General features: G+C 39.7%; 1 protein-coding gene across 10 annotated transcripts in view; it reads right to left on the bottom strand.

The window, feature by feature from the left end:
• The window catches only part of utrn (utrophin), a 192,255-nt gene that overhangs the window by 109,016 nt on the left and 61,128 nt on the right, over nucleotides 1-22,111 (bottom strand). For 9 of the 10 annotated variants that reach the window (XM_015049921.1, XM_015049918.1, XM_015049926.1 and 6 more), the window contains 8 exons: nucleotides 21,855-22,007; nucleotides 21,667-21,768; nucleotides 21,392-21,512; nucleotides 20,159-20,376; nucleotides 19,163-19,280; nucleotides 18,850-19,055; nucleotides 17,606-17,754; nucleotides 17,309-17,498 (listed from right to left, as the gene is read on the bottom strand). In XM_015049921.1, the coding sequence (XP_014905407.1) occupies nucleotides 17,309-17,498; nucleotides 17,606-17,754; nucleotides 18,850-19,055; nucleotides 19,163-19,280; nucleotides 20,159-20,376; nucleotides 21,392-21,512; nucleotides 21,667-21,768; nucleotides 21,855-22,007 (1,257 nt within the window). Of the gene's footprint in view, nucleotides 1-12,182; nucleotides 13,162-17,308; nucleotides 17,499-17,605; nucleotides 17,755-18,849; nucleotides 19,056-19,162; nucleotides 19,281-20,158; nucleotides 20,377-21,391; nucleotides 21,513-21,666; nucleotides 21,769-21,854; nucleotides 22,008-22,111 lie in introns of those variants that run through there. The other variant, XM_015049927.1, reaches the window with a different exon arrangement.

The following is a 22,111-nucleotide window of genomic DNA, read 5'->3' as shown; positions in this document are numbered from 1 at the left end:
CATATAAAACTAAGAACAAGGAAGAAGAGAAAGAATGGATGCAAAGAAAAGCATAAGTGCAACAAGGAGGGAAGCAAAAACAAATAAGAAAAGAAGTAAAAGCACAAAAAGAGGGATATGATAAAAGTAGAGTTTAGGGAATGAAGGCAGGTAGGGAAGGAAAGGACATGATAGAAGGAAGCATACAACTTTGGAAAATTAGGAAGGTGTGTGCGAGGGAGGAAGAGAACGATGGGGAAGGAAACAAAATGAGAAGCATGGAAGGAAGGAAATCATTTCTGTTCAATCATTTTCCTAATTCTCAATCTAATCCATCTTGTGACAAAGCAGCAATAAAAGCGCAGCTGTAGTGTGTGCATACATAAACACCCTGCATGTGTGAGCATGTGGTTTGTTTTCTTTAATTGAGGTGAACTGAGCAATTAGGTGATGAGTGGCACATCTATGGAACGGTTAGAGCCTTAAATTGATTTGCTATCAGCTGTAGGCTCAGGCCTGTCAGTACAGATGTAGAAACAGAAGCAGAAAATAACCACGTCTTACAACACCAACAGTCAGCCCACCAAAGTAAACCAGAGCATTCAAAAGAAAGATTTAGAGAAAAATGAAGAAACAGTTTGACAGAGATAAAGTGGGCACCATCTTTTCTGATTGCTATGTATGTCGATTGGAGAAAAGCAGTAAGTGAAACTCGCATAAAAACAGAGGAAAACTGATTTATACCACCGACGCAGCCTGAAGCCATCTTCTATTACCCCGACTATTTGTCCCTTCGATTCTGTCCCTCTATACATGTGGCTTCCAGAAGCAATTTAGCCACACAGCACATAATTCCAATATCTTTTATACTACTGGGGAAAAACACGATTCTGGTGGCTGGAAGACATCCAATCAAACTTACAGCTATTTCATATGATAAAAATGGCACTGAGGCAGCAATAAAGCCCAGGAGAGCTTTGGCTGGACTTTACTACTCAGAACGAAATTATATCTTAATACCAAGCGCATTACAACTACTTACAATTACTGCTGAGAACAGTGTGCTCAATCATCTGAGGAGATAAGCAAGAAACAATTTATCCTAATTTCAAACGGCTGCATGCTGTTTGGGCTCTAAAATTAAGATAATAAAACACTTGAGCTAAAATGGCTGAAAGAAGATTGTTTCATCAAAGTGAAGCCAGTGCAGTGCTCCTTGCTGAGACCTGAAAGAATAAAGTCAAAGCAGACCATTAATTCTTGTATATTCTTACATATTTTTCTTTAGCATGATGCATTTACACAGCCTTAAGAAAGTATCCATAAAATGTTTATGTTTTGCTACATTAAACCAAAATCTTCTATTGGTATTTTATGTGAAAAGATTGTGACAAAGTAGCACATATTTCTCAAACTTTTTACAACATTTAAAGAATTGCATTTTTGTTCAATTATTCTGAATCCTTACTTTCTAGAACAACCTCTCATTGAAGAGACAGCTGCAGGTGTGTTGGTGCGTGCATGTTTCTGAAAGGTCAAAGTTCTTCTGGGAAGCTAAAACTTCATCTCAGCTTCATTTTTGAAGCCACACGAATCCTCTTATTTCAATGAGAACGAAGAACGTAAAAGTTCAATGATGCATCCAAATGACAACTGCAATGCCTTAGTGTCAAACAGATTCAGCTGACGGGAGGTTTGGACTCTGCAGACAGACATATGTATCTTATAAATCGTGTTGTAATTGGCAGAAGACATGAGGAATACTGAATGTTAGAGTTTTCCATTGTTTAAGAGCCATCGTACCAACACCTACTGAAAATGACTTTGGAGGAAAAACTGCTGAGTTACATCTTGGAGGAGAAACCGTGTCCAAAAAAGTTAAACTTAGATAAAGTGATGTACTTGATCATGAGGCAGAAGAACACACTATAAAAGAGCAAAAACGGAACAAGTGCCAATGAATGCAAGGCTCAAAATGGAACAAAAAACAAAAAACAAATACATTTTAGAGAAGCGAACAGCCACTGAGACCAGCAGATATAAGACAAAATATATAGTATCAGCGAGATTCCCGAGGCATGTACGTTTTTATAGTTGACAAGCTAAAAATTGTCACCCTGTCAGAACAATGTTTATCCTCATCTTCAGACAGTAAGTTCTCCATGCTGTCAAGACAGATTAAAAAAGCCAAAACCAGTATTTTCACAGTAAATACAACACTGCGCAGTACCACAGCCAAAGGGTTTGTGGTGAGTGCAACAAGTTTCACTTTTTGCTGAACAGAATATAAACAGAAATGTCACTTTAAAATAACATCCAGAACTAAATGCTAAAAATACCTGCAAGTTGATTTTTTTATTTTTTATTTTTTATTTTAATGTTTCTGCTGCCTGCAATTAAACTGTCTGCAATTATGCCTAAGTGTGTGGTATTTGTAGTCAGGTACTGTGCTCTCCACAATTACAGGGACCATTGACAAAGATTTGAACAAGAGTCTGAAAATAAATTGTTCTAATGGAGACTTGTACCAAAGACATTCCTCCTGCACAAGTAAGCTCCTATAATCGACCTGCTCACTGTGTATGGAGGCAAAAATTACATACAGACCAAGAACTGTAAAATATATGGCTAATATAGTCATTGTAATGTCAATGTGCACAATTAAGTATTGGGATTTCAATGTTTTTGTTGGCTAATACATTCTAAGAGTCACAAATTCACACTTTGCATGTCAAAAATATTTTTTTATCCTGTTGTGATAAAACAAGTTTATCAAAATTGATTTTATTTTAATTTTATTTTTATTTTTTTTTTTGCAAAAACATCACAATATTGTCATTATATTCTGAAATCCTGACATTTCACTTGGGTAACCTTGTCCCAGTCAAGTGGTTGTAATTTAAAAGACATATATTGTTCTGTTATCAGTAACTTTAAGTGCCAACTTTCTTGTACCCATGTCTTGATTAATGAGGATTAATGAGGACACATCTGCCTTACCTGAATGGCATGTTTGCTCATCTTTCCCATATTGAAGAATGACTGTGAGAAATGTGTCAAGTAATTATGTAACAGGTAACAAGAAATCATACTGAATAATAATTTAATTGAATGTATTATAAAGTGTTTCATAGGGCAATGAGGTCTAACATGTCAGCAAATATTTGCAACATTTTTAATGACACAACTAAAAAAGTAACTGAAATATTGACTAATCAACAAGATATGGCATCTACAAAAAAAAACTGAGCAATATGTTTAAAGGTTTATAATAATTCATGTATTCAGGACCAATTAAAGAAGCACGTGGGAGTCTGTGTGTGACCTATATTTCCTCGGTGAGCTGATTATCCATCTTTACCAGATGTCCAACCTTTAGCATTGGAGGGCAAGGCCAGCCACGGGGTTGGCATCATGCAAACAGGTAATTCAACGAGAGGAGTGGCACCGACAGTAGTCATGTCAAAGGGAAGGTCAGACGGAGGAAGGGGAGAGAGAAAGAGGATCCAGCGCCCTCATCGATTGTCCTGTCAATCATTCAGTTGCCATAGCGCCGTCTGGGGAGGCAAGGCCTAAAATGAGCTATAAATAGATAAAATGATGCAGAATGGGAGGAGGGGGGGATTACAGTAATACTTCTCAGCTGGAGGGGGGAAAAGATGTTTATGTGCGTTTTTCAAAGCATGTATACCGGTAATTAATAGTCAACGTTTCAAAATGTATTTCTAATCAGATATGGAAAAAAAATCTTTAAACATGAGGGCAAACAGATTGCACAAACATAACCTGAAGAAAATGCTGCCACAAACGAACGATTAACCTTAATCTGATTTTCTGTTCTAAAAGCTTAAACAGCTGAATCGTTAGCATATTGACCACCTGCAGCTAAAGCCAATTTCTCAAAACAATAAATGAAAGACCTTCAGCTCAAAGTGGATGAATGTAATGCTTTGTACACATATTGCTCTCACTTAAACAGCTAAGTTTATTCAGAGCGACAAGGCGGTTCAAAGTGCTTTACATCAGCTATGAATCAAGTAACAAACGTCAAATACCATCATCAAAATTTCTAAGCAAATACAAATCAAATATGTTGATCAATGTTCCACTTACCACTAATCAAAGGCAACTAAACAGATGTGTCTTTAGTTTTGATTTAAAGGGACTCGGTGTTTCAGCTGTTTTGCAGTTTTCTGAAAGTTTTATTCCAGATCTGTGGTGAATAAAAGCTAAATGCTGCTTCTCCATGTTTGTTCCTGGAACCAGAAAACCTGAGAGGTCTTGATGGTTGATACATTAAAGATCTGCTGCTGTTGTATTTCAGTGATTTATAAACTAGCAAAAGTATTTTGAAGTCTGTTCTCTGCGCCTCAAGGAGTCAGTTTAAGGGCTTTAGAGCAGGAGGGATGTGCTCCATCTTCCAGGTTTTAGTGAGAACTCGAGCAGCAGCGCTTTGGATCACCTGCAGTTGGCTGAAGCAGACCTGTTGCAATAATCAGTGCAACTAAAGATAACCGCATGGATGAGTTTCTCTAGATCTGGCTGCGACATTAATCCTCCAAGCCTGGAAAAGTATTTGCCGAGTGGCACCAATATGCCTGGAACATCATGAAAACTTGACTGGATCACCAATGTGTTTACAACGAAGCCCAGTCCAGCAGCATGGACTCCACCGAAACCCTGAAGGCGGTCTGTGGTATCTGGTAGCAAGATGTTAGCAACAATTCACTCAAGTGACGACCAAAATAGACTGGGGACCAAAACAGAAACATTTGTTATATTTCAGTCGATGTGGTTTGCTTTCACACCGCAAAGGTACTTCATTTTATAAATCCTGACCGCTGCAGACCACAGGAGCTTCAGTTTTGAAAATGACCTTAGACAAACACTAAAAACGTCACCAGATGTCCACGTGCTTTCTAATATGTCAAACCGTTTAGCAGCTGCCACGATAAAGAGATAAATCTGTGTTATTCATTTCCCCCGTATGGAGTCGCACTGTTATGCCTGATCGGTGTACCTCTCCACCGTCTCACGCATGCAGCGTTCTTTAAGGGCAGTCTCATAGTGATTATCTAATTACCATGATTAGCGACGTCTAATTGGAACTTTAAAATTAAAAAATTAGCTCTGGCACTAACTGTCCTAACCTACTTCGTTGTCTCAGGGAAGAGGAAATGAGGAGAGGGACTGAAGGAGGGGGAGAAAAAAGAAAACGTGCTTACAAGTCTCGCACAGGAAATTAATTTGGTTTGGGGGTATATCATTTGGCCACTTAACGTCATAAACAAACACACAGAGCATGAGACTGAGGGATAGCAGTAAGTCTGACCCAATGCCCCTCTTTTACCCTTTCAGTCTGCACCCACTTCACTAATTAACAATTGCTTTAATCCCTCTGTAACTCTGCAGACAGTTGCGAAATTTGCGTACAGGGTTCGACTGTGAATGTGAGTCGCATCCTGAGGAATTCAACGCCGTTTCTCCAGATTAGAAGAGTTACCCTCCGCCAAGCGTCGCCCACAGCGACCAAAGGTAATTGCTTTTTAATTAAGCCTCCGGCACTAATCCCGACGATATTTAGCAGGCACGAACTGGCACGCACACCCATAGATTCACACACAAACACAGAGGAAGGAGATGGAGACAAAAGGGGAAGTCGTTCATCAAGGGTGGATGTTTGTGGGTTTTGTTGATTTGGCTCTTCTGTTCTCAATGGGAGGTGAGGAAGAAGGCAGGGAAAATGAAGCTACGCATGTGCTGAAGCATTAAATGAATTTTTTACCCCAAAGCCTACCTGAAAAAAAAAATAAAAATCCTTGGACGGAAAATGAATATAAGGCAGTGCGAGTGTATATGTGTCTCCATGAAGTAAAATGGAAAAAAGCAGTCATCCGTCTTTCTTCCCATCTTCCCAGTGCCTGATCCCTGCTCCCTCTCATCATTTTCAACCCTTTCATGTTTCATATTATGTTTACATCTGTCTGTCATAACTTCAACTCTCCCCTAAAAACATATGCACTCGGTAGCAGATTCCCGCACTGTCATAAATTATTTTTTTGGTATATATATATTTTTTTCTTCTCCGTGAAGCTTAAACCATTTCCAGTGGGATGAGGAGTTGAAAAGCCTCTTTTCTCAACGACACTTGCATGATAACTATGAAACACACTAAACCAATAAACACCCACATGTGAGCACTGTTGGAAATCTAATTCGATTCTGTGTCGCCTCTTCTAACCGCGAGCTTGCTTTGAAGTTTGCGGTCCGACCCGCGACGGTGCAACCGAGGAGAAGTCGAGGCTTACGCTGAACTGTCGTTCACAGCTCGCATGGAAGCCTTCCCGTCATTCCTGATCCTTCTAAACTTTCTCGAACGTCTTATGGAGCTGATGACGGATCTTTAAACCGCGTTACGTAAAAAGAACATTTTTAATTTAATGCTTGCTTTTAGATCCACCAAGAAGGTTGCACAGGGACAAACTAAGAAGCTTTTAGTCTGAACTCTGTACTTCTGTGACATAATATCAGCCTGCAAGATGAAAAGACTAAATAAATGAAACAGAAGACGTTTGCATTACCGTAAATTGCTAAATGTGTTTGTGCACAGCTTTGTGGTCTCAAACTAGTCATCCTTCCTTGTGTCGGAGGTACAGTAGAGAAAGGACTTGTTTTTAAACCATCTGATTACTTGTCATAATACTGAGACACTAATTGTTTTTGCCGACAAATCCTTTTTCACGGCTCTTTGTCCTCTTTGTTCAGCGGATGAAAGTTATGAATATTCATTGGCTTTGTTGGCAAATTTTGTCAAATTCAAGTATCAAATTACAGATAGGAGACAATTATGTTGCGAGTACCAGACCTCCAGGAGAAAAGTGAATATATTTTTTTGCAGCAAAAAATATCAGAAAAACTAGAACATGATTGGCCTGCAGTCAGATTTACTAAATACCCCATACCTACAATCCTGATTGTAGTTTTGACTTGTTAAGGATACTTTGCCTTTCTGAACTATAACTTAAGTGCACATCTTCACAAACAAACCAAAAAAAAAAAACAAAAAAAAAAAAAAAAAAAAAACATGTTGCAAAGTAGTTCTGCTGACAACCTTTCATGTTCTTTCCTCGTTTTTCCTCAGTTGTATTTCTACATCAGCATTTGACTCTGACATGTTTTTCCTCCCCTGGAGATTACATCTATATATAGCACGATTTATGTTTAATCTCCCTGTGATATAACAGCAAAAGCCATTTCCAGTTGCTTTGTTTTTGTCGTACCAAAGGATTTACCTCTGAGGAGCGTACCAGGCTGTGTTGCTGTTGATGCCATTCCTCCTGTGTACCTTCTCAAGCTCTGGTTTTTCCAGACCTCTCATCATATTTTCAGTCCTCTTCTCTGTTTGTTGTGTACACAGAGGGGTCCTGCTAACTCAGACCTGCCGTTGTCTCAACTTAGGCCAAGAAAGAGATCTGTTCCTTGCAGAAAAATCTGGAAGTCAATGGAATTTAGTTCAGAAATTCGTCCCCCCCCCGAGCATATCGGTAAATTAAACTGTATTTCAGGAAGTGTAGAAGATGCGCACACACTCAAATCTGCACAAAGACAAATTATATACATATGGGGTTTAGTAGATCTTAATGTTATTCAATAAAATCGTCTTTCCAAGGTTTGAGACAAGATGTTGTATGCGATAAATAATTCAACAGCACAGATTGACCTGTTTCTTTGGAGTGGCATCAAGGCTAAATGAGCAGCACAGCAGCATATGTTGTCACCCAGGGAATAAAGACAAAAGTGGGTGGAAGATTTTGTTAGAGGGAAGAGCAGAGAGCAGAACATTAACAATTAAAGAGATGATGACAGCAGCATAAACAGAAAGAAGATCATGGGAGAGTAAGCAGGTGCTACAAAAGGAGGTGCTGTGGAAATTGATAGTGCTGAGACGAAAGATGACACGGGAGGAAAAAGGGATAAAAAGGAAAGTTTCCATCAACCTTATCAACCGAAAATGGTTTGCAGGGGCAATCAACGTTTCATAAAGACTGAAATGGGGGGGAAAAAAAAAAAACATCCATAAAGAGAACCTATACTGAAACAGACATTTGCTCATTTGCAGAGAAGAGATTTTGAGGAGTAATAAATCATTAAAATGTGCCCCTGTTTCTTCCACAAAAAACAGACGAAGAACAACATTTTTTGGGTTAGGTTTACCACAGAAATAAGACACCAAATTTGCTAGGACCCAGCAAGAACAGCAATTATCTTCCAGCAACTGTTCCACTTCTATTCAAAGAATTAATTATCCTCGACAGGAGTAGGGAAAATGTCCAGCGGTGGAAGAGAACCACAAAGGAGAAAGAATCAGTGTTGACGCTTATAAGGTAAACGGGCAGAAAATAAGGGGGAAGAGGGCGAAAGAAGATAGAGGTAATGGGACGCATTGAGAGGAGGATTAATCAATGCAATTTCTTAGTAAAGTCTTTTGAATACCAATTTGGATAAATCTCTTCTGGCCTGAGTTTTTCAATCGAGTGGACCAGAGTTTGTGTGTCTGTGTTTGTGTAGGGATTACATGCCGTAATCTCCTCTCCAGTAGGAGAATGTGATGTTTGTCAGCGCCACAGACGTAAAGATACACTCAGTGAAAGGAAAAGGCAAAATGAACTGTGAGCCAGCTCTGTGGCCGAGTACTCGCCACAGATATTGGCAAAAGAGAGGGACATTAGATGCAGAGCTCTAAGACCTTGTCCCTGCAGACTGATTGTCAACCTAAGAAGTGAAGGAGCAATGAAAAATATTGAGCACGACATTTTATCTCTGCTCACTTAAGCCACTCGCTGGATTGCCCCCTAGCTGTTTTTGGGTGAAGACGAAATGAGAGTGCAGGTTGAATTCAAGGAAAATGTAAGAACAGACCCTTCACTGTCTTGAGTTCAGCGAGTCTCTCTCGTTTTATTCTGCATGACCGAAACAAAGAAAAACACACAGATGGGGCCGATTTAATGATCAAGTGTCATTTAGACTTTGTTCAATCAGTCTGAGAGACATTCACATGTATCACTTTAAAGTGATGCTGCTGAGGAAGTGCGGGCCGCAACATAGATCACAATGTCCTATCCAATTCAGCTTTTAGTACCGACAAAGGAGAAGGGAACGAACCTCAGACACTAAAATGGAAACAAATCTCCAACGGTCGTCTCTGCACCCAAGAAACAGGCAATCAGTCATATTTGCACATCTCTGTAAGCAGTTTTATTTTCATATATTGAAAATAGTCCGTTTTTAATGCACAAATACACATTGTGTACGGTTTGTATAAAGTTTATTATCCTTAATTTTGTTTTTATGTATATTCTAATAGTCTTATCTTCTTCCCACTGTTGGACAATCAAGGGTATCTGTTCTATGTTTGCACATCACCAGAAGATATTATATAAATTACAGCTACCATAGTCCTCATCTATCTGCCTGCAACACATGCGCCTGGTTATTTTACTTTGTTCATCACAAGGGGGAGTTGCAGACATTTCCACTTGCTATAAAGAGCTCATGATGATAAACCCCACAGACGTTATAAGGTTAGGCCGTCTAAAAGCCACTAATGGAAGTATGTGCACAAAATCCACTGCTGAAGACAATGCACACAACCTCTGGCTCAATAAATGGGTTTACTAGACATAGGAGAACCTAATATGATATAGACACAGACAAGAGATTGGCAGGAAGCTTATATTGGGTGCTGATACAAGATAAGATTTTGTGCTGTATTCCCATCATTTCGTCACAATATTCCACTCAGTATTAGCGGTAAAAGCCATTTTGTGTGATTTAAGTACCATTTCACGTCGCAGCTTCTGCCGATAAGCAGTCAATCATTTGTGAATTGCATAAAAAATGTTGATTGGAATTGAAACCTTATTCTCGTTTTCTTTTATTGTCTTTCTAGATCCTAAATGCCGCCTAAACGAGTTTAAATGACCTCAGTTTCTATGTTATTCCACTGCCTGTGACTCACTTGGTAAGTGTGCATGATTATGTGCTTCAAACGTTTGCAGTGAGTGTGTGTATGCCTGCAGACTAAAGAATCTAAGGGAGCGTGAAGGAAAATATTCCTGATTTGAGTGTGAGCCAAGATACCAGAGGGGGAAGTGGAGGTTATCAGCCTGCACCCGAGGCTCTAACTGCTAATGCTAACACTTGCTAATAACCCCAAGGATCCTGACAGAGCTGAAGGACAGAAGGGTCAGAAAGCGGGGCTTTATGCCCATGCCTGAGTCATGTGTCAGGGGCCAGCAGTGAGCCAAGAGCAAAGGTGCACAGACTGTGGAGCCCAAAGGCCAGAGCTTGTGTCACAGAAACAGCAGGAACCAGCAAGGATGAATGCATAGTACCTCTAATTTAGGGCTGCTTCTAAAGTGGGCTTTGTTTAAAGACACACACGCGCGCACACAGTTGGAAGCAACGCAATAGTAATGAGAGTAGGAGGACACCCCTCTGGAGAGAGGCAGGCCTTTCAGCCAATTCTCAGCCATTGATTCAACACAGAGAGACAGAGCTGAGCCACCAGGACTCACTATAAATGAAACCGGCATGCCACTCAGCAGCTCTATTCACCAATAGACTAGACCTGCCGCAGGCTTGCAAATGGTCCAAAGGAGAGGAGCAGGGAAAACAAGAAGTCCAGGGGTAAACCTGTAGAAAGATTTTAATAAAGAAAAATCATCACAAATAAGTATGTGGCTTTAAAAAAAAAGGACAAACTCACTACACAGTGGCGGGAAACAATCATGTATGCAGACTTGGCATCAGCACTATCCCAAAACAGAATAAATGGCCAAACCCAGGGGTGCTCCCTGTGAGCCCCATGCAAATCCATCATCAGGAAGTTCCTGTTCTAGGCTGGCAGCCAGTAAGGGCACCCCAGGGAGGTGTGACCAGCCTGGCATTACACCAGCCCCCCTCCCGAGGGGAAGGCCAAACAACGCTCAAGTGACGGATGCAACTCGGAGGAGGGTAATTGGGTGCAGAGTGAGTAATGCCTCCTACCAGCACGGATACAACCCAGGTAGGTCTGACTCTAAAGGGGGCTGAATGGAGGCCAGATGAGCAAGTCGAGAGTTTAATTAGTACTTATTGTGCTTTCACACCGAGCAAAGTGTGCAAACAAGCTCTCACTCGCATATTGGCATAAACAAGCAAAGAAGCTTACAAGCAAACAAAGAGGAAATGTTTTTTTTTTTTTAAAAAGCAGCAGGCAAATCAGCAATGCTGAAAGCTGCCAAGTAATCCTCAACTCTGCTGTTTTCCTTCTTGGCACAGCAATGGCGAATCTCAACATCTGGATGCCCTTAATCCAAGAGCAAGTTGTTAATGTGCAGAGAGAGCAAGGACAAGCAACGACCAGTGATGATCAACAGCGACACAAAACAAGATCAAGCGCTGCACACATCACTGGTCATTTTCTCTACGGTAAAATCAATACAGCTGACAAAGGGCAGAGAGAGAGTCAACTGATTCACGCTCCGTTGGGTTTTCACAATAAATCTGTGTTGCTTAGACGCGTGTCACCTCAGAAGTGACTTAGAATTAAAAAGGAAAAACAAACATCGATCATTCCACTGCTGCCATTACCTTCTTCAAATAATATGATGCACGGGGTGAACAAAAACAGTAAGTTTTTTTTTTTGTTGTTGCTGTTTGTTTTTTTTTTACAAATCATTGCATTCACAGGAGGAAAGGAGAGACATAAATTTAACCGCATGCATTAAAGAAAAAAAAATGTTGATTAATAAATTAATAAGATGACATAAAATAAAAACAGTTTAAAATTTCAGGCAGTGTAAAAAAAATTTGGACTTAATAAAACAGACCAAATATTGAAAAAGAAGGAACCAAAGAAGGTAAATTTTATGGTCCGCTTATAATTTGTGAGTCTAAATTAAAAGCATGTATAAAACAATATGTTGTATCATCTCAAAAATGCAAGGATTAAAAAAAAAAAAAAAAAACGGAATCAAAACCAAATACAAGAGTCTCAAATCAACCCCAATAAAAGCTGCATAAACTTTGGAAATATTCACCAAGAAAGTAACAAAAAAACGTCCACGAAACTCAAAGTTAAACTTAAATTTCATCTGAAGTTAAAAAAAAAAAAAAAAAGCAGAGACTTTGTTCTTCTCCAGCTGGGTCTCTCCACGTACCTTGCAGAGTTTCTGGTAGCGCGGCGAGGAGATGGCCATCCTCTGGAGCCTGTGTAAGAAGACCACCACTTTCTGGAGGGAGGTCCGGACCATGGCCATCATCTTAAGACTGCTACAAGTCTGCAGCAGCCTGCTCCTGGTCCGCATGCTAGCACTGCCCAACCCCACTCATATTGTTCTCCCTCTCCCTCTCCCCAGCCAAGCGACCAGACCCCAGCCAAGCTGACGTGATGCGTGCACGCACACAAAAACGCATGTACTCAGAGAGAGAAAGAAACAGTCACACATGTGAGCTCAGCTCAGAGCAATCCCACGCTTCATCATGCACATACACACTCACAAAAAGACGGTAGGAGATTCCTTTCTTAGCTTTTCTTTCTCTCTCTTTATAAACACCAACACGTCGCTCAGCACACGCACGATGGAGGCGAACCGGACAAGACGAGACACTCACTTTCTCCTCCACGCGGACATTCACACGCGCAACCCCGACCGCGGAACTAGAAGAGAGAATTATACAAATCACTTGTGACGGCACCCTGCCGAGTCAGACGAGAATGACGGCGAGGAGGAGTGAAATGAAGACGGAGAGAAGAGGGAGAGGAGCAGAAAGTCCCGGCACGCCAGGATAGGACGGGAGGAGAGGAGAGAGATGAGGAAAAGGCACGAGTTGCACCGGACAACGAGAGCGAACAGCTCACATGAGGCTCACTTTTTACTGCCTCTGATCTGGAGAGAGGAAGAGAGTGAGAGAAACACGGGGGGAGAGAGAGAGAGAGAGAGAGAAACGGAGACATGAAACGCAGCGGTATGAAGCAAGGAAAACAATGACTCTGCCATGAAGAGAGGATGACATTACGGAAAGGCAATGAACAGATCAATAAACAAGAGACAAGGAGATTTAAGTGAAAGAGGAGAGATGGAGTGAGAATAAATGAGATGCAAACACACAATAGAGTTCCAAAGCAGGAGGGGCTGCTTCAGACATCCAGCTTTCCTGGAAGTATTGGTTCCTGTCATTTCCTTTGTTGGCAGTCGTACGGCACACACGCTCACGAAAACTCCAGTCGGAGTCACGAATACAGAGATGACGATCTGAAAATGTCTACGCCGAATGACTCAAAAAACAAGATAATTCAGAATAAATTTGGATAATTTCATCTGCTCTAATCAGCAAACAGCAGTTCAAAAACTGAGTGAATGACTTTTGATCCTAAAAATTTATAAAAAACTAACATTTTCCACTTTTTGTTTTTAATCAAACATCACCCAACATGATATACTTCATAGTATTTGTTTGTTTTTTTCTTCAGTTAAACAGATTAAGGTTTTTGAGATAATTATGGATTTTTTTCATTTTTTGTTGCCACCATCAATAAAACCCTGCAGCACATCTCATGCACAATGCTCAATTTTTCTTTTTAGAGAGTCAGATTGTTTTCCCTATCAAACAAAATTGAAAAACTGATCTCTGTATCTCTACTTTACAGTTTGAATGGCATGCTTTGTGTTGCCAAAACGGTAAAAAAAAAAAATATATATATATATATATTCTTCACTTACAAGGCTTTTCATTTATTGGCAATGGATACAAGCTGCTCTTTTTCAACAATGAGCAACTTAAAAACTTTAATCCAATCTGAACTGGGAAACAAATATAAAAATTGAAATGGAACTAGTAAAGACCAACATTATTGTTGTGAAAGGCTATTTACAGTCTGTGAGCTTTGGTTTATGACGCCTCGAATGAGCGATTGCGGAAATAGTTTCAAATCAAAACAAAGCAAATGCAAGAACCCCACCACAATATCAATACATTCAGGGACTGCAAGTGTTTGTCCACATAATTGAAAATAAAGAGTGTATTGAAGCAGGAAAATAGCCGACAAGTAACTTATCTTGAATGTTTACATGCTGTTGTGTGTTTAGACAAAGTTTAGTTGAGAATATACACGGAAATAAATGAATTAGTTGGAGAAAATCAGAGGTGACGGGTTAAAAGACGGGTGAATTAACAACGAGGAAAGACTTTAAATCATAATTTATTCAGCTGGAAGTCTACAAGTAGTGGGGAGATAATATGGAGAGGGACAAAGACAAAAATAGCAAAGCTGCAGCTTACATACATGTAAAATTAACTTAATTACGCAGACACAGAGTCCTCATTTGCACAATAGTAAGGAAGCATGACTTTGCAATACTGTTGCTATGAATGTGGAGATAATAACGACATCGATTCCCACTAACCCGCCTTTCCCTCTACTGTTTTCCCATCATCACAACATCCTCTCCAATCTATACCAACTTTGATCATTATTGGAGATGTAGATCTATATCCGGTCAGAGCATATATAGCATCTAAAATATTACAACATACCAAATATTGCATCAAACCAGTCTTTTACAATATTGCACATATTAATACTGCAATGCAGCAAATTGTTCAGTTCCAGTTTCTATGAGCCTAATTGATTTTTGTTTTGAAGAATTAGTGGGGGGGAAAAAAAAAAAAAAAAACTCTTCTCCCTTTCAACGAGAGAACGATAATAACTTATTTGAAGTGAGGATGAGCAGGCTTGACATAGACTCTTCAATGTAATTACAACTCCTGCATTATAAAACAAGCACAAACTGAATGTCACAGACAACTGCTGGATTACGCCAAGTAAAGCGCTTTATTCCCTGGAAGGCCTGTATCCAAATAATAGAAATAAAGACTCGCGTGCACTCGCACGTTGAAAGGCTAGACGATAAGCTCGCTCTGTATAAACAAGGTTAACCCACAAAAACATCACTCATTTGGCTGCTTCACAAGGAATTACAATAGGTGACTAAATATATTGCAAGTTCTGTCGAAATGCTACTGGCCCAACCAGGTTGTAGCTGGACATTTCAAGAAGACTATGGTTCATCTGGTCGATGAACAAACAGCTCAGTCACCCATAACAACACCCCCAGCCAAACACATAGATGTCAAACTTGATAAAAATCATCTCTTCAAGCTGTGTACCCGTTTGCACTTTTCTGCCTGAGGCTATGATTGCAATACCTTCAACGGCAGCTGTATACGAGCACCATGATGGAGTTTACAGCACATGCCAGCTCTGGATAATGAAAAATCACATGAGCTGGGGGTTTATGATGCCATTCATTTTCAGGTAATTACTTAATGTGCCAACACGTGATGGATAGTTGCAAGAAATTGTTGTTTTTCCTGATAAGACTCAAATTGGAGAGTTAGATGTATTTTTTTCCCCAAACAATCTAAGTTTTACACTTTACGTTAAATATGTACAAGAAACTGCAACGTGACATCTACTGTTCTCAGATCATGAAGCTCAAATATCCCCAGCTATCCTCAGAGAGATGAGCAGTAAGCAGCTAAAACACTAGCCATAAAATATTATGATGCTCAAGGTAAAATTCTGGGTTGATAAAGAAGGAAAACATCTTTTCTGAAGCAGCAAACCAAAGCTGACCTTTATAAACTTCAGCCAGGGCAAAATATCAATAGTTATTAAAAAAATGAGGACTGCAGCATTTACAAAGGGATTCATAAGTGAGTTAAGTGATTTAATATCACAATCCAACAGTAAATACTGTGAAACTGGTAAAATGCAATCTATTAGTTTAGGGCTATTGTGACAAATCAACATAATCAATAGATCGTGGGATAACAAAAATAAAAAATGCCTGAAATTACTTTTTACAGTGTTTAAAGAGCTCTTTATTTCAATATGGGTATGAAGTCAAATATACCTCAATTCAAGCTTTCTATTTGAAAAAAAATCTGGACTCAATAGTTCACAGTGAAACCAAGAAAAGAGATTTGTAATAAATCCATAAAAAAATCCTCGCATTTACTACAGCTGCTTTGCAAAGTACATATGTGCTTACGTTTCATTTGTAAAAAAAAAACAAAAACAAAAAAAACTGCTGGGCAAGAAAACAAATACTGCTGCCCTCAGCGCTTTTCTGTGCACGTTTAATATGAAAACAGTCGTCAGAATGCAAGCGAAAGTCAAGTCTTAGAGTTAACTAAACATTAAATCACAGCAGAGCCTTTAACTCAGAGTTGGTGCACCGAGACTGAAGTTTAACATCTGTCTCTGTTTCATTAACCCAGCTTCAGTGGGTGAGAACCATCCATCAAAGTCGACAGGGTCTGCTAATGAAACAAAAAGAACCTGTGGGTTTTAATCAACTCTATAATACCCACTAACTGCTGTGTGCCAAGGTTTTCCTTAAGCTTAACCTTCAATTCAGTTGCTTTATTAAGAAGTTTTGCACAAATACTGACCCTTGAACATAGCTGCAGCAAATTAGTTGGGCGTTCTTCCGATTTTTGAAATAATAATCTACTAGAATCAAGTCAGCACAAATATCAGTGTGATGGGGTACGATTGGTAAAATAACTTTTGTGTCGTGCTACTGATGCGTGCAAAATAGAACCTGTGCTTGATACAAAGGAAAATCAGATCAGTGAGGCGATTTGTTATTTAGTGCTTCAAAGGAGCGACTGAACATTTTGACGCAACTGAATAATATTGCTTTATTTTTAGTTCTAAAAAAAAAAGGAGTGTGATATTAAGTTTATCCACAGTGCCAAATAAAACGCAAAATAAAACCCCAAGGAGTTGAGGGAAAAAAAAAAAAAAAAAGAATCCGCTTTTCCAGAGCAATATATCAAATATAGAAGGATGTAGAAAGATTTGTAGCTATTATAAATGCGGAGGCAGGTAACTGGGACTCTGAGGTTATACTGATACATAAAGCATAAGATGATGGGTGTCAAATGATCCCAAAGGGAAGGTCTGGGTAAATGACAAAGCAAATGAAAGAAGGAGAAAATACACGCAACCTGAATACCTAAGCGGCACAGAACAAGAGGATCAATGAGCCACATTCAATGCATACAAGCGTTCACGCGCCCTCTGCATGCCCTCTCATTCACACACTTTTAACCAGCAGCGAGCACACAGATGTGCTCATCCACACACACACACCGCAGCATCAGTTCAGCTGGTGAGGGCTACGTTAATGAAGGGTGACACTGAGATAATAGGCTAGCACCTGTGCATGAATTAGACACACACGCTGGTTTCCTTTTCCATTTCCACCCCTACCTCCAGTTGTCGCCTCAGCTCCTTCACGTTGGCAGAATCCTGGGACACGTCTTCCCTCTGGGAGGCGTCGGACAGGACGGTGACTGTCGTCTCGGCCTCCTGCAGCCACCTGAGGAAGGACTCCAGCTCCTTTAGAGACACCTGGACCTCCTTCAGCTCGCTGTCCAACTGAGCACGACGGTCATTTGCCCTGCAAACCAACACAAACTCGTCAAATGTGCAACAATGTGAGACAGAAACCCAAATTAACAATAAAGCCTGCGCATTAACATACAGAGAGGCAAACGGGTGATTTACCTCTTGCTGAGGCTGTTCCAGGCCACGTTCTGTTTGTCTGCGACCTCTTTGATTCTCCTGGTGTCATCGGAGGAATACTCTCGTAAAAGGTGGTTGGAAAGCTCGTTGAAGGCTGCGATTTGGTCTTGGCCCAGGGCTTGGGAAAACTCCTGGAAAACATAATGCAAAATACACTACATGAGATTCACTGATTCTCAAAAATCCATCTGGAAGGACTTCCAATGCTGCACAAAGTTGGCTTAATGATTATTTTTTGTAATCTTTTAGAAAGTTTCTGCACAGATTTAGATTTCTGGTGTTCTCAGTCGAACTGACTGTGAAAATTTACAGACTGCTGCATGAAAACATGGGCTGAGATGCAGGTGGACAGATCGAACGGCCAACAGACTAACAATGAATAAATGATGAGACGACAAACAAATGGCTGCATGGATGGACAGATTGAAAGATGCATTAATAAATACACTGCATCTTTTACCCAAAAGGCAGCAACACATTGATTGGAGAAATATTCTTTAGAAAGTCAGATACGTATGTTGACATTAGGACAAGGAATAAAGACTGGGAATATTTTGTCCATGCTTTCCTTATACATGTTTATCCATACTATGTTATACCCAAATTAAATAACATTTTCCAGAAAGTGAAAAAAACTTTGCGTATTTTTATGCAACATTCCTCCTTTCCTGAACTGCTTTGGCTAAATCTCAAAGCCAAATAAAACTTCAACTTAATTGTTCTGCTCCTCAGTTTTCTGACTGTTTGTTCAACCAGTCACATTATATAAGACCTCAATTTAGAATTAGGAAATAAGTCATGCCTATATGACTGGGGGGCTTCTGTTCTTTCGACTTTAAATAGACAATTACTCATCCCAGCTACATTAGCCCAGAGGGGTAAGCTTTCAAAAAGCAAGCTGTGTTATCTTAAACTTAGACGCCCCCTAGTGTTTAGTTCTCAAAACATCCGAGTCAGGACTCATTTAAAGAAACTCAGTTAAGATTATGTAGGTGTATGAATGTTATTAAGGATCAAAGTGAAACTTCAGAGGAGGGATTTATTCTCCTAACTTAGGCTGCTGCTCAAAAGCCATCTAATAAGAGTCAAGTTTTGCTCCAGTCCATTGGGAAAAATACCCTGGAGTAGATGTCTAGTCTACCGTACTGACAAGGACAAAGCTTCAAAGTAAATGACCTCAGGAATTACAGACATAACGGGTTAGAGAAGCGGAAATCTGCCCTAACCTTGGAGTCCTCGAGCTGTTTAGTCAAGGGATCTTTGGCCCGCTGCAGAAGGTTGTGGAAGAGTCCTTCGTTATGAGCAATAAGGGCTTTCACCTCCTTCCTTTTCTCCTCCCACTGATTGCTGTGGACAGTCATGTCTTCCAGCTGCTGAAGTCGGGCTTCAATGCCATGCTGAGTGCTGTCCCACTGGCTGCGCACTTTCTCCACTACAGTCAGGCAAACGAACAAAAAAAAAAAAAGTGATGCTGACAAACTGATGTATAAGCCTAATGTGTTATATGCGTTTTGAAACCACATTGTGGTCCGCGCGTACATTTTTCAGAAATGGAGGTGCGGACATCAACGTTTGAGGTTTTGTTTTTAATGTTCTGTGCCAAGGTGAAGATGTCTTCCAGCTCGGAGTGACGCTGCTCCAGGTCACTTTTTGTCACCTGGAAGAGGACAAAACAAAGACATGAGAGCTTGTATTTTATTGCTAAAAAAAAAGTTGATAATTTAAGGAACTTATACATGGCCTTTGAGTTTTCTATGCATTGTGCCATGCATTTGTATTTAACTCCCTTCACTCTGATCAAACCTGTACATTCAGTAGTTATTTAAACAATCAAGTTAGGCAAGGAGACCATTAACTCTGCTATATGTTTTATTGATCTATCATTTTAAAGAATGTAAGTAACTAAATAAGGGGTATAAATATATTTTGCAATGCAGTGTACTTTTTAATTTAACTCAATGACACTCAATGTCTCCCTTAAATAAACACTGATATGTTGCACTGACTTTTAAAAATCTTATATATGCAGTGTTTTCACTATGAACATCATCTGCAAATTTGAAAAGCCATAATTTTGTTCTGTGCAGTTCAAATTATAGAACCTCATTTCTAAGATATGATTTTTGCTATTCCAGCAGATTTCCTCATCTTAAACCAAAAAACTTGGAGAGCTTGTCACCAGATTTAATTCTTCCCACAACATTGTCTAGTTCAGGGCCCGATTAACAAAGCAACACAGAGTGTGAAGATGTCATGCTACATCTACTGCAAATGGTAGAATATGAATACAATTAGAGGCAGCACAATCTGTTTAACGAGCGTCAGCGAAGACGAGAGCGCAGCCACTGAATGAGGAAAACATGAGCTGACTTTTTATAGTCTTCTCAACTCAAGGCGCTCTCTTTTAAATCAAGTCATAATTGGTGACGATCAAATGTGCTTCAAAGATTTAATGGTAAATGATCATAAATTAAAAAAAAAAAAAAACAGCCAACATTATCTGCATATTAACTGCATCATCCTCTGTTCACTCACCTGAAGGCGTCCTATAGTCGTCCTGATCTCTTTTGTGTCTCCTACAGTGACGATGTTAGATTTAAGCATCTGAGTGATGAGAAGAAGCCAGTCGGCCATTTCTGTGGCACGTTTGTTCAAATCAGTGGGGGCCACAGTGTCCGCCGAGTACGGGGCCCGAAGACGGGAGTCCTCACTCGCCAAGCTGGCCATGTGAACAGCTGAGGGCACCGAAGACACTGAACAAGTGCAGAGAAGGGTCAAAGAGAAAAATGCTGTGCAATGCTAAAAGAGCTGGCTGCAAAATAAGAAATGAAAGGAATATTTTCAGTATTCTATTGATGTTTTAAAATAGCTTCAAGAAAAGTTTAATAATGAATCAGGATGAATGAGACTTCAAACATGGTTTTCATAATGTTGCTTGCATATGATTATCCCCACAGCAATGTTCTAGATAAAACAAGTCTCCAAGAAAATGCTAATTTAATCCTAAAACTGCTGGTTTAGAGACACATTTATTACTGTTAATGACTACCAAAAATGTCATTAATTTTCTTTGTCTAATTAAAGGAATATCAAACTTTGCCGAGGTCATTTTCCAACAGCAACAAATCAGTCCCAGACTTCAAAGTAGCTGCACCATGTTTGATTGGTAGAATGATGTTCTTTTCTGAAATGCTGAATAAGTTTGCAACCAATGAAACACGCTTTCCAAAAAAGCTTCATTTCTTTCTTCTTTTCACATTATTTTCCCAAAAGTCTAAGGAATCAGCAAGATGTCTGTTTTGAAAACAGCATAGTCACTTTTGTCATTATTATTCAGTCATCAGCATTGACCTTAACTAAGGCAACTGAGACCTGTAGTTTCTGGGTTATGTTGTAACCTCAAGAGATGCTGATGCCTTTTTGCAATAATTTTGACAGCAACAGGAAGTTTTACCTCTAGTGTAAGTTTTCGTCATTCATCTTATTGTTGAAGCCCAATTACCTTGCTTTTTTAACCCTTTCTAGACTGATAGCTGCCAATGATTTTGTTTTTTGCCTTACTTCATTATTATCATTTCTTGATTTTGCAGGTCTGGAACTAATGAGTCTGGGATGCCAGCAGTAAAACTAAACTCAAAAAATGGTTCATCAGATACAAATCATAAAACAGAAGGAATCAATTGTGAGATTTTTTTTTTTTTTAACAATTCACTTTTATCCGATCCGCTTCATTAGAAACAGAAGAACTCATTCCTTGTTGTTTCTTACCAAGCTGTTGGTGCTGGACAACATGTTGCTGATGTGTCCATGGAGAGACGGGAACCTGAAGAGATTCCCTTAAATGGCCATCCAGGGCTTTCCAGTCAGCAGCCAGCTGCTCTACTTTACCCTGAGAAAAGGCCACAAATGTTAAAATTAATGTTTTAGCACAGAAATTAGAATAAATTACCTCCTGGTAGAACTGTGTCGCTTTAATAGAGCAATATGGTGTAATTAAATTCAATACGTCCTTTATCAAAGCATATTATCATAGAATCAGGGACCTTTTCCTGAGGCGACAGCTGCTGATGTTTCTGCAGCTCGATAGAATGAGCCAGTAAGTCCTCCAGGTCCTTCTTCCTGTCTTTCATGGAGACCTCGAGAGCCTGCAAATGAATAAAAACGAAAACTAAAACTGCCGTCTGAACATTCATGCATGCTGCCTCCTGTGACATGAACTTGGAAAAACTACCTGAGCCTGGACAGGATTTAGTCCTCTTGTCACAATTGTCTGGTTTGTGATGATGACCCAGTCCGTCAGCTTGGCCATTCTGTCCTGGAACAGAGTGTGACTCTGCAGGTTTGTCTCCACCTCCCCCACCTTATCCAGCAAGTCATGGGTCACCTGTCAAGAATAAAATATTATAGGCAATATCATATGAAAAAAAAAAAAAAAAAAAAAAAAAAAGGCTGAAGGGGGAAACCAAGTTAAATTTCAACTTTTTTAAT

The sequence above is a fragment of the Poecilia latipinna genome, unplaced genomic scaffold (assembly GCF_001443285.1).
Source record: "Poecilia latipinna isolate Pla-1442-1.1 unplaced genomic scaffold, P_latipinna-1.0 Scaffold966, whole genome shotgun sequence".
In the NCBI taxonomy this organism is placed as follows: domain Eukaryota; kingdom Metazoa; phylum Chordata; class Actinopteri; order Cyprinodontiformes; family Poeciliidae; genus Poecilia; species Poecilia latipinna.
Note: the sequence above shows the minus strand (reverse complement) of the source record. Positions and strands in the feature narration are given on the sequence as shown.